General features: G+C 43.4%; 2 protein-coding genes across 2 annotated transcripts in view; both read left to right on the top strand.

The window, feature by feature from the left end:
- The first annotated feature begins 2356 nt into the window (after positions 1–2356).
- On the top strand, positions 2357–6864 carry trim45 (tripartite motif containing 45). Its single transcript, XM_067258093.1, has 6 exons — positions 2357–3082; positions 3675–4426; positions 5167–5296; positions 5400–5514; positions 5752–5878; positions 6124–6864. Exons 1-6 carry the CDS (start codon positions 2589–2591, stop codon positions 6276–6278), a joined length of 1773 nt encoding a protein of 590 aa, XP_067114194.1. The 5' UTR covers positions 2357–2588; the 3' UTR covers positions 6279–6864.
- A 3862-nt stretch (positions 6865–10726) lies between these two features.
- Positions 10727–13017, top strand: part of man1a2 (mannosidase, alpha, class 1A, member 2) — a 45723-nt gene continuing 43432 nt past the window's right edge. Inside the window, exons 1-3 of the mRNA XM_067252952.1 lie at positions 10727–11350; positions 11761–11819; positions 12223–12675. Coding sequence (XP_067109053.1) covers positions 12365–12675 — 311 coding nt within the window. The 5' untranslated portion in view covers positions 10727–11350; positions 11761–11819; positions 12223–12364. The remainder of the gene's footprint in view (positions 11351–11760; positions 11820–12222; positions 12676–13017) is intronic.

Genomic DNA, 13017 nt, shown 5'->3' with positions numbered 1-13017 from the left:
GGTGGGTCACAATGATGCCAACCTACTTGTGTAGGCTACTTAGATTAATACAGTACTATGTCAAATCCTAGAGCTAAATTATCTGTTAAGATTAAGAATCTTGAAGAGCTAGCCAAACGTTTGTATTTTTGCAGTTTTAAATTAATTAGTTAATCTGGTTAACAATATACATTTTCAATCGACTGTTAATTTACATTTACTCACACTACACATTCTAAGTTCCACAGATGGCGACGGAAAGTTGTCTGAGAAAATAGACAATTTTTGGGGGGCGGGAATAACTGCGGAAGTACAGTTGTCTCAACGTAACCTGAACAAAGCCAACAGTATCGACTGTCACGACGTGGGAAATATATTGCATGTAATATTAATTTAGGATGTGTGTTGTCTTTATTCAATTCACATACCAATTACAATTTGTTCATTCTGTGAAAACTCCACTGGAGGCCAGTAAAGCCTTGGCTACCCATACTTGGAACATGTCGCACAGTTCTTCTATGCCATTTTAAAGTCCCTTTTTGTCCTTTTGAATAATTGAAATGCATGATCTGAAATGTGTTTTTATCGCGGTCTCGCTGCAAAGGATTAATACATCTTCAAAACACAAACATCCGTTTGTGGTGGGGGGGAATGTGTGTTAATGTAGACTATGGCCTACTCTAAAGTGGATATAGCCTACTTTAAGCAAGCCTATATATCACTGAATTTTGTTGCATAAATTATGGTCTTAACTGCCTGCACATTTCAAATGTGCACAAACTCTTAACACCAAATCAACTACACATAATCACCATCTGCATCACTGATATGGTAACTATTCCTACCACTTTAGCGTCCTTAGTCAGCAGAACTGTAGACTACATGCAAGCGCTGGCTTATATGTTATGTTATGCCAGGTTGCTTTGCGTTGTCTTGTCCCAAGATTTTCAGTGCCCAGAATTGCACCTCCCTGCCACAGTAAATTCCGTGTTTGTATAACATACATGGCGAATAAACCGAATTCTGATTCTGACCTTGTGTTGTTCTGAGCACCTGACAATAAAAACCATTGTGCATGTAATGAAACCATTGTGCATGTAATGACTTGTAAATGTCTAAATGTTTGTGGTGGTAAGACAATTTAACAGAGAACCAATAGGCTATAATACATTTTGATCAACATAACATAAGCAATCGATAACATAAGAAACAGACGATACATGAAGGCTACATAATCATTTCCATGAATGTAGGCTACCACTAGCCTGGCTCTGCCTTCCTACGTACTTCCGCTCAATTTTATTTTTGCTTCTGTACATAGGTCTGGCCATGAGGTACGTAAGTCAGATTTTTCAAGTTGATTTTCTACCGGCGAATCAGCGAACAGAGGGAGTGGCTGAGAACGATGACGTTGATGTCGCGCTAGTTTGTGTTGTAGTTCCGTAATGGCGGCGGAGAAAGATGCGAGCAAAGCCATTCGGTCCGTTGTGGCAACGCTGCCGAATATCCAACAGCTAAAGCCGGAGCAAGAACAAGTTTTGCTGAGTTTTGTTGGTGGCCATGATGTTGTGGCCCTCCTCCCCACGGTTCGGGAACAGTTTGATTTTCCATCTACGGCAGCTAGCTCTGTTACAGTAGCGGTGAAGGAATTGGCTAAGGCGAACGCTACCGATTGGTTATGACAGATCAGAGTGGCTCTGGGCAGATCCAATAGTTTTAAACTTCAACAGAGTACCCGCCTACAAGGAAGTCAACGCTTGTCAATGGAGCAAGGCCAGACTCTCTGTACAAATGCAATGTACGAGAGTCTGGTTAGGACCAGGCTAGGCTACCACAGCATTGGCATTTTGACTAGAATAGATGATGTGGAGGTTGAACAAGTGCTTAAGAGATGACAGATAATTTAATTTGTGATATGAGAAATATAGGTACCAAGACCACTGAGAAGAACTGTCATCATCAGCTGCATCATGGGCACTGCACTATCTAGCCTATATAATTCCAGAAATCTGTGTGTGTCACCAATAACATCGCAAGCACTGTGCCCTATCTATAATTTCAGGAATCTGTGTGTGTGCCACAAATTGTATCACGGGCACTATGCACTATCTATCGTTCAAGTAATCTGTATTTGTGTGTAGCTTAATCACCGACTGCATCACGGGCACTGTGCACTAGTACTGTATAACGGTAGGATGGTTCCCCAAAGAGTGTGCGGCCCTTTCTTACGTATGCCCTATAATCCTGGAGACCACGCCTGGTAAAGCCTTTCGTGGGTTTCTATTGGTCTACAGAATGCCAATGGAATTGAGGTGTCAAGTTTGCTGTTGTGGCAGTCGTGTTCCTGAGGAAAAGTTGTGGGGCGTCTTTAGGTTGTTCTTAACATTCAAATATTTGTCAAATGCATTTTTAGTCGTGGAGGTTTTGCAGGCTTTAGATTTTTTAAGTGAACATATGTTTTATACTGTAGTTATCGGTTTGAGCTTAAGTTGCAGTTTGCCAGGTTGGAGATATTCTTTCGCATTTTCTTGATGAATTGCTGATATAAATGTACAGTTGTTAGCAGTAAAGCACCGCTGCCCACTTAATGTGACATAGCAAGGCATAAAATGTCATATTCCAGCCAAAAGCCGTCGGAGAAAGCCCTTCTAGACCAAGTGACCACCCCGACAAACTCGAGTTCAAGTGAAGAAAACGAAGCGGTAATGGGTAATGCGAGGGTGGTATGCCGTGTGTGCAAACGATTATATCGGGAACCAAAAATACTACCATGTCTACACACTTTTTGCGCAGACTGCATTCGTCAATTGGAACCATTTACTGCGTCTGTGAACAGCAAATCATTAGCGGTGGTGAGCGATTCCCACTCGCGTGAACAGCCCTCCGTGACCGTACTTTGCCCTCAATGTGACTGTGAAGTCGACATTCCATTTTCGGGAGTTGACGGTTTGACCACTGACCATTTGGCCCTGGACGAAGTGTTTCTGGAAACTCTAAACAGCAACAATTGTGTAGTGTGCGACCTGTGCACCGACGGAGAAGCAGAGAAGCGCTGTGAACTGTGCTGTGTCAACCTTTGTGAGTTCTGCTGCCAAGCACACAGGTCAGTATGCATAAACGAATCAGGAATCTGAATGATGTGGTTTCAAATCAAATCACAACAAACAAGCTTTATATGTTGTCAATCAACAGTTGATGTAGCGTTTGTTTTATCAGTAATTTTGCTTTTACTGATTTCCAGAAGGATTGACATGGAATTAAAACTGGTGTAAAATGCTGACAAGACCAAATGTTATTCTCCAAATTGCATTAGAACTTTTGAGTTTTCATGCGTTTAGCTCCTCTTGATGATGTACTTTATGACAACGAGGTCTTGCACACAATTACCCCTACACTTGGTTAGACCAGGGGTGAAGATTTCATCATGTCCCACCCACTTTTTGAAAACGGCAGCCTTTATCCAGCACAATAAAATTCCAGAACCTGAGTCTCATTAAATCAATGAAGTAAACTTATGTTATTTATCTTATTTACACGACGGCATGTAATTTCTGTCTCTACATGGTCGCCCGCCACCGCCGCCCTCCCTCCCCCCCAAAAGCTGTAAACCTAGGGGAAACACTGCACCATGTGTGTAGGGTGTGGCATGCACAATTAATGAAACATTATCAAGGTATGACTTTGTTCCTCCTCAGACGCCAGAAGCGGACAGCCTCTCATTCAGTCCAGAGTCTGCAGGATCTGAAGGCACAGGGTCTCATCTCCCGCCCTGTCCTGTGCTCCCTCCACCCCGGCCAGGAACTCAGGCTCTTTTGTAAGCCTTGCGACCTTCCTGTCTGCCTGGAATGTGCCGCCACCTTCCACCGTGACCATCGCTGTAGCTCAACACGAGATGTCATTGACCACCATGGCGACCGTATCCGTAAGCTGGTTACCGGGTGCCTGCGGCCTCGTCTAGGGCGGCTGGAGGAGTCGCTAAGGAGGGTGGAGCTTTCCCAGGAGGCCTTGCAGGCGAGAGTGGAGACGGCGGCGGAGGAGGTGCGTGCATTTGCGCGGGGCTATGCTAGTGCAGTGGAGGCCCACTGTGTGTCTTTACTGCGCCGGCTGGAGGAGCTCCGTGTCCAGCGCAGAAACCAGCTCCACCTGCAGAGGGCACAGCTGCTACAGGCCCTGGCTGACGCCCGCGGGGGAGTAGAGTTTGCGGAGAGGCTGCTTACATGCGGCTCCGAGGCTGAGATCCTCAGTGTCAAAGGGGTGACCATCAGGAGGCTGGCCTGCCTAGCAGAGAGTGGTTACGATCCCCAGACAGCCACCATCACTCCTGACAATGGAAGCAGCATCTGCTTTATGCCCCAGGAGAGCGCAGGGGAGGTGGAGGGCTACCCGGTGGTGGGAGTGATCCACACCAAGACCATTGAGATAAGCAAGTGCACCATCGAAGGGGAAGGTGAGATTTCTGTGTGCACCAGTAGGATTACACATGAAATGAATACAGCTCAAAAATATTTTTGTGGTGGGAACTTTGGGTTTGACATTTTAATTGAAAATGCCCTGGATCTTAAATCTGTACTGTTAGGGTTAGATTAATGCTCTGCACACACAAGCACACACTCAAAGTGCAAAAGGATGAACTGTGGTGACATTGTTTGTCTCTGTGGAAACAAGTGGTAGGAAATACCACCGTAAGATAAAAGGTATACATGGAAAAAGCAGGAAATACACCCACCCACACACACAAAGCTGTAGTAACATGCCCATGGCCGGTTCAAACAGCCTTCTGCTCTGCCAGGTATTTACATGCTGACTTCACTTGGACATGGAAAGCTTCAGTAACTACAGGGTTTGTTGGATCTTTTCCTGCAGTACAAGTAGGCTGGTCCTGGGTTTAATCATTCAAAACAGAGCAAAGCTTTAGTATAATTATGGTTGGAAGGCTTGAGCTATTTGCAGATATGTGGCCTGTTTGCGTTTGTCTCGCCACAGGATAGGTTGCCTAAATCATCTAATCCTGGACTGGAAAGATATTGAATGATAACGGGTTTCCTATGATTGTGTATGCGCACGTTGTCCACAGGTATTTAATTGTTTGTGTGTGTGGACAGTTGCATACATGTGCATGGACAGGATAATATGTGTGCACAGACAGTTGCATGTCTGTATGTAAGTGGCCTGTGTCCTGGTCTCCAGACGTGCAGCATGGCAGGGAGGGGCAGAGTGGGGAGTTCACCCTTGTGTGTAGAAACTCTGCCGGGGTGCAGATGGGCCACGGAGGTGAACCTGTCCTGGTCAGCATCATCCATAAGGAGAAGAAGGACTGGTGAGTGTCTGTCACACCTATCCTTACCATCAACTCTGCTCAAGTAGTGAATGGAACTACAGGGTTATGACCTACTGATGCTCACAGTGGTTTAATTCCTCAGCAGAGTGGAGAGCACTGTCCTTGACAACGGCAATGGTTCCTACAACATCTCCTACACACCCAAAGAGCCGGGGGTCTACTCCGTGTGGGTGTGTGTCAAGGACCACCACGTCAAGGTACAGCTTCAGCCTGGGATTCATCTTGAACAAATCACTTCCTGGTGACTTTATAGAAATAGAAAGTACATATAAAAACAATTTTACCAGGCTCTGGGTTAGACTTGGGGTTATCAGAGGGGTATGGGACTGTGATGATATCTTGGTATTATGACCATATTTGTGGGCTATGAGGATAATATTGTGATGTCACTAATAAAAGTCTCCCAACACCACCTCCTCCGTGTCCTCCTGCAGGGTTCACCGTTTGTCCTGAACGTTAAAAGGAAGTTCCGACGTCACAGAGGAACGTTCCACTGCTGCTCCTTCTGCTCCAGCCGGGGCTCCAAGGAGGCACGCTGTGGCTGTGCAGGCAAGATGCCAGGTACGACCCACTGAAGGGGCGCTAGTATGCTAGTGGTCACAAAACATCTCTACCTAACAGGTAGAAGAATGAATTTCAAACTGTATGGATGAATTGGAAATTAATATTCGAGGTACAGGAAATGTAGTTGTAATAGACTCTGGATGTGTGCTTATTCTACGCCTTCCTAGGCATGCTTGGATAACTATTTAACACTGAAAATATGCTGATAATGTTGTGTGTGTGTGTGTGTGTGCATTCTACAGGAGGGTTCCAGGGCTGTGGTCATGGTCATAAGGATCACCCTGGGAAGCCCCACTGGTCATGCTGTGGAAGTGTGGTGGAAGCGTCTGAGTGTCTGCCTCACAGTGTGGTAGCGGCTATTTCCCCTCGGAGCCACTTGAGGACTGTGGAGCTCTGAGGGACAGGAACAACAGGTTTTTGGGTCAGGGGTCAGGTGGCGCTAATATCGAGGTCAACCAGGTAAACGATCAGTCGGCAAGGACTATTTTCCCTTACACAAGCATTTTCCCGTGTTTGACATCTTGTCATCGTAAAACCATCTTCAACTAAATGGTTCTAGTGAGAACCTTTTTAAGGTTGCATGGCGGTAATGGAGCTTCTTATACCGCATTGCCCGTCTGCGGTATAAGAACTGGTTAACCCACCAGTTTTAACCTTGGGATGACTTTAACCCATTTGGCTGCTCTCATTTGCATCTAGATTTCCATGTTTGAACACTTTAGTAAATGGTACATTTGGTAAAAAGTACATCTAGTAATCATATGGATTATGAAGGTTCTGTAAGGTTACATGTGGTAAAGTGGACCTATGCAAATGTCCCTTAAAATGGGACACCGTTTTATATTATTATACATGTTGCCATTTACACGTCTTTTAGACACTCAGAAATATCACTGCTTGTGAATGCATATTCAAGTTTTAATGCATCACATAATTGACTGTTAATGCTACTGTCACCATTTTGACTTACTAAACTAAATGGCTAAATAAATTCAAGTTTAAGTACATGTACAGGTACATTGGAATTATTTGGTCCTGTTCCTCTTGACACTTACCTAGCGGTCAATCCTACAATAAAAAAAACAAGCAACATGATTGACAAAACTAGGCTTGTTATTTATGGAAGCAAATCGTTACCAAAATTCAAATGCAAATGCATTTCCAGAAATGCATTTACATTTAAATTACATTTAGTCATTTAGCAGACGCTCTTATCCAGAGCGACTTACAGTAAGTACAGGGACATTCCCCCGAGGCAAGTAGGGTGAAGTGCCTTGCCCAAGGACACAACGTCAGTTGGCTTGACCGGGAATCGAACTGGCAACCTTCGGATTACTAGCCCGATTCCCTCACCGCTCAGCCACCTGACTCCCTTTTGCATTTGCATTTTAAGAATGTGGCTGCATTATTTTACTCATAAATGAAATTAGTAATCAATCATCCTATTTGCATTTAAATTTTCTTCTTCAAGAGTGCTCAATCTTTCACTTAATTAAAATGAAAAAGAAATAGACATTTGAGATTAAATTTTCAAAACATGCCCCAGCAAATAGATACCAAAATTCAATTTGAAATGTAAAATTTGAAAATTAAACTCTGCTGCGCCGCTCAGAATGCATGTGTTCATTTAGCATTTCTGCAAATGCATTTGAATTTGAATTGTGGTCACGATTTTACAGCCACGTTCTTAAAATGAAAATGCATTTCTGGAAATGCATTTTAATTTTCAAATTTTACATTTCAAATTGAATTTTGGTATCTATTTGCTGGGGCATGTTTTGAAAATTAAATCTCAAATGTCTATTTCTTTTTCATTTTAATTAAGTGAAATATTGAGCACTCTTGAAGAAGAAAATTAAAATGCAAATAGGATGATTGATTACTAATTTCATTTATGAGTAAAATAATGCAGCCACATTCTTAAAATGCAAATGCATTTCTGGAAATGCATTTGCATTTGAATTTTGGTAACGATTTGCTTCCATAGTTTTTTAGTCCCATTGTCTTGTAGTTTTGATCAAAGAACTCCTTGAGGCAGTAGTGAGCTATGTTTTTCTCAACCATGCCTGTTCAATCTGTTTTGGCATCCCTGTATAATATTACAAGACAACCCCACAGAGATTTAATAACGTGTTGGTGGTGAATGTGTTCAGTTATGCCAAATAGGAAATTAGTGATAATACCATCTCCTGTCACCAGATACAGAGCCGTGGCTGTGGTAATGTGACGAGACAATCAAGGTTGAAACTGAAAACATACACACTTCTTCAAGCCAGATTAAGAGGGTGGTTTGATTGGAATTGAATAGTTGTTCAACTCCAATGATATGATAGTAATGATGAGGATGATGACCATGGGGACAGTTAAACCCCTCTCTCACCTAATAAGCCCACACCTCACTTGGAGCACAAGCCAACAGCCAACATGCACCCAGAGCTTTGAGAGGATCAACATATTCTTTATAGACAATGAGCCAGAAACTGAACAATCATTTCTGGAATTTGAAACTCTTGGCCATAAAAGAGGATTGCGTTTTTCAAGGCATTTTAAAAGGTAATTAAAAGCGTGGCAACCGTTTAAGGAGTCTTTCTATGGTCTTTTGTAATTTCATTGTTGTCATCTACTTGAGTTTCCATCCTCCATCACTGATGCCTCGGTGTAGACAGGGCTTTAACTATCAGGTCCTGGTTTCTCATCCCTCCTGTGTCAGGGAATGTGTCCTAAATGCTCAGCACCTCACCTGGCCATGACGTCACTATTTTGACCATATCTGACATCCCTGTGTGATGCACTATATCACACCCAAGAGATGAGGCACAGTTCAATCATCCTTGGAGAGGCAAGCAGAGGTTGCTACAAAAGTAATGCATTAAGGACGCACTGCAATAGAATGCCTCCTGGAGACTCGTGGTAAATAATTCAGTGTAATTACTGTTTGATGTTATTAATTCATTGGCATAGCTGAAATTTCCACAGCAATTTTGAGTGACTGCAACACGACTGAATGTCCATGTTGGAAATCATGACAGAGTTGGGCACTGGGCCAGCCTCCTCTGCACTGTGCCACTGACAATCATTCTGGTGGGACAGACACAAACACTGACTACAAGTGACTCAACCTGAACACAGTGAAACGTGATTATAGACAGAGGTCAGTTGTCACAGTGATGCAGTTACATGACTCGGGAACACTGCATGCCTTACATGGAAGAGAAGTGCTCCACGGGCAGGGTTGGGAGCCCAGACAGACTGGATCCAGGGATTGTGGTCGAGACCACAGGACTGCAACGCTACTGGGATGGACTACTACTGCAGCTGTGTACCAGAGTTGCAGCATCCTGTGACTACACATAGGCCTTATGAGGTGTGACAGTGGAAGTAGTGTCACCAGCAGAGAGAACACATTTATTAACATTGTACTGTATATGTGCCAGTATTATTTTAAGCCCTGAGGCAGGTATTTAAGATGTCATAAGGATAGAATGGACACAGTAATGCACTTCTTTTGAATGTTATAGCTCTGAAACTCAGTTGTGTCTTGTAAATGTTTCCTTTGTTATTGCTCATTTGTTATTGCTCACTATGCCTGTATCTGGGTCTGCATGGTCATGTCACATTGTCCACAGCCTTTTTAATGTGCGGTTGTTGTGCTTTGCACCATGGGATGGCGCAGGGACGGCCTATCAATGTTGCAGACAAGCACCCCTCCGTTCCAGAAGCTCCTCCTTATGTTAACCAGTTTACCAATTAATTTATTGCTTTTTATTATTTAACCCTTGTGCAGCCTTCGGGGCACATGACCCAAAGGTTCATAACGAACCATCGTTGTTTCTTTTAATCTTTGCAATGTGGGGGGTCTGAGACAGCCCAACGGTTAAAAGAAAATGCTTCACTTTGTTTTTGTATGCGGTAAAGTTGTTGCAATACGACGGTGGGTCACAATGACTGATGGGTCAGAATGACCCAAAGATAACACAAGGGTTAAGGCATCATCTGTCAAAGCCTTGTCCATTACACCACTCCTTCGAGGCATTCTCGGTTTGTTGCTTCCTTTTACTCCCAATGTGGTGTTCTTTGCCTATATGTGTCTCTGGTTTCAAGATAGAAAGTCTGTAGACCAATGAGGCAATGTGGTTCAGCTCTGAAGAACACCCAGACTTTGTCTTAGCTAAGCTTTTGGTTGTTATGTCTTTTTACTGAGCCTTGTCACGTTCCAAGTCTGGGAGGGTGACTCGTGTCTCCGAAGAGGACCAGCGATTACCACAGCACTTCCACTAATTCACTTTCTAAGGGTTGTTACATAAATCAGCTGGGTGGCTCTCATGTGCAGTGGGGTCCAACATGGCAACTGAAGGACCCACTGACAGATGGGATATGGCCCTGTCTGACTCAGCGGACCATAACTTCCTTTCAAGATAGATGGACATCAAATGAGCACACATACATTCATTAATTCAAATAGAACAATGGCCATGTCATTTGGAGTTGAGTGGAAGAGCAGGATTAGGGGTCAACTTTTTTACAATTTACATTAGCTCTAATTACCTAATGTAGGACTTGCAATAGGGGCATAAATAGGCGCCATATAGCTTTTTTCTGGTTTACATTAATTCATTTTGACTTTAAGTGTTGCAAGGCTTCTTAATTTACCAGGCTAAGCAGTTAGCTCGACAGTTGATTCAGATGAACCGCTGCCGAAGGTGAGGGGCAGTCTTTTTCGAGGCAGTGACTATACTAGCCGTGTCTAGCTTCACTAGTACAGACAGTGAACACATCCTGTACGATAGGCGGATTCAAATATTTAAGATATTATTGATGACATGAAATAGGTTGAACAAGGACAATTCAGAAACCTATAACATTTTGCACTACAGTATTTCCGAGTTACAGTTAGACAAACAAGTTATCACTAGCGAGCTAATCATTGAAATGTGTTGCTAGCTACCAGAGGACATGACTGAGAGCAATACTGAAGACGGCTGTTTAAAAAACGGAGGACGGATTTCTTTCGGTCATCGATTCACAAAAATATAGGTTAGGCAGCAACGTTGAACCCTCTTTATAAGGTCGCTGGCAGCCAGCTACCTGAAGCTGAGCTAACAAACTAACAGTTGCAAACGGACTTCATTGCCTTGGCTTAGACTAGTATGGCTAGCTATGATACTGTAGCTATAGCTAGCTGATGTAATGTTACCAACCAACCCGAAACAGGGTGGACTACGGTCCGTAGTAGGATTTGCTTAACATTTGGGCTTCAAATGAAAATGGCTAGCTATCGATTGCAAGATACATAGCTAATGTTTTTCAGCGGCCAAGAAAAAAGGAACCCATTCCTCAAGTCTATCTAACGTATAGCTAGCTAGTGCTTGCCTAGCACGGTACACCCAAGAAAACCAGGCTGTCAATACAGCGTCGGATGAATTTGTATTCTGTGCGGAGAGCGAGGAGAAGCGCCGCGCATCACGCAGGGTGAGGGAAACTGAGGCCGGGTGAGGGAAACTGAATCTAGCTAGCTAACGTTAGCTAGATATATAGATTACAATACATTAATTACTTTTTTAAATGACATGCTACATTTCCATATTTGCCACGCATTGTATGCATACAAAATTAATTGCCTGAATTTGCTATCCATGTGTGGTCACGAGGGAATTTAATAACCTATTTTCCGCTAACTAGCTTAGCTCTAGCAGTCTAGCTAGCGAACAGTCTCTGCAGGCAACGTTCATGGTGAGACAGTCTCTTCTATGGAAATATTTTCTGCTGTTTTAAGAAGATGATTTAGCATAGCTTACATCCTGATCCGTCACACAAACATTTTAATTGTTATCGGTAGCTACTGAGAATTGACGGTGTGTGTTTGTCACTATTTGTTTTAGCCCGATGCATTCAGATCTCAACAGGAAAGATGACTCAGAATGACAAAAGGATTTGCACGGTACGTTTATTTGTCTCCAGAGATTGAGCTGATACTCACTGGCCGCTGACATACTTTAACTCTTAAAACCATTCGTCTGTATCTGATATATGTGATGATGGGAGCAGAGAAAGAGATGATGCGATGGTGTTGTGCCATGGTATGGAGGCTTGATGCCATTGGCATCACGCGCTAGCGCAGGTGTTTTAAATGACGTGATCATACTAGTATCACCTTTTGCAATTTTTAATTTAAATTGTGGACTGCTTCTGTGACCAATATTGTCACGTAGACAGAAACTAGTGTAACTGTAATTTGTATAATATAGGTTGCAACGCCAAACCAGTAATGACACAGTCACAGTAATAAATAAATACCACGATCGATGCAATATCTTTATTTAATGTATCCCTTTTTCCTCCAGAAGCCTGGTGACCACTCCGTCCTTCCTTGAGGGATCCGGCTCCATGCTTTCTGGACACACAACAGTCGGGATGAGATAATCCAGCAGCACATGCCAGACAAATTGTGACTCGTCAACTCTGAGTTCATTTCCACAATTCAACATGACCACGCCGGCTCTTTTGCCTCTGTCAGGCCGTCGGATACCGACCCTTTCGCCAGGCACCTCCTCCTTTCCACACCACAGGGCAACATTGAGGCTCTCCGAGAAGTTTATCTTGCTTCTCATCCTCAGTGCCTTCATCACCCTATGCTTTGGAGCTTTCTTCTTCCTGCCGGACAACTCAAAACACAAGCGCTTTGACTTGGGCTTGGAGGACGTGCTGATCCCACACATTGAGGCTCCCAAGGCAGGAAAACACTCTGGAGGACAAGTCATACATGGGCAAGGGGGACATGATGAACACCGACACAGGTAAAGACCTACTTACGACTTAACCGTGAGCTGTGCTTGTATGCGTTTGATGAAAAACAATATTGGGTCTTCATGTTCATTTTAGGTTAGTGCTTTTAGCCTTTTATATTCATGTTGCATAGAAAAAGCATACTAGAAAAGGTCTTGTCCTGATTTCACATCAATTGATGTCCATTCAAATAGTGTAATCCATTTGAATTGGTACAACCCCCTTCTCAGTATATATACCGCCCACCCACACCATCAAATTGCTAGCTTTTCGATGGCGTGTAGATAGCTAAAGCAGTGTTTATGAAAGGTGGTTGTGGTTTGCGTGAGTCAGAGAAGTCAAGTGAGACAGTG

This window comes from Osmerus mordax, chromosome 2 (genome assembly GCF_038355195.1).
Source record: "Osmerus mordax isolate fOsmMor3 chromosome 2, fOsmMor3.pri, whole genome shotgun sequence".
In the NCBI taxonomy this organism is placed as follows: Eukaryota; Metazoa; Chordata; class Actinopteri; order Osmeriformes; family Osmeridae; genus Osmerus; species Osmerus mordax.
The sequence above is the reverse complement of the archived record's forward strand: the minus strand, read 5'-3'. Positions and strand labels throughout refer to the sequence as shown.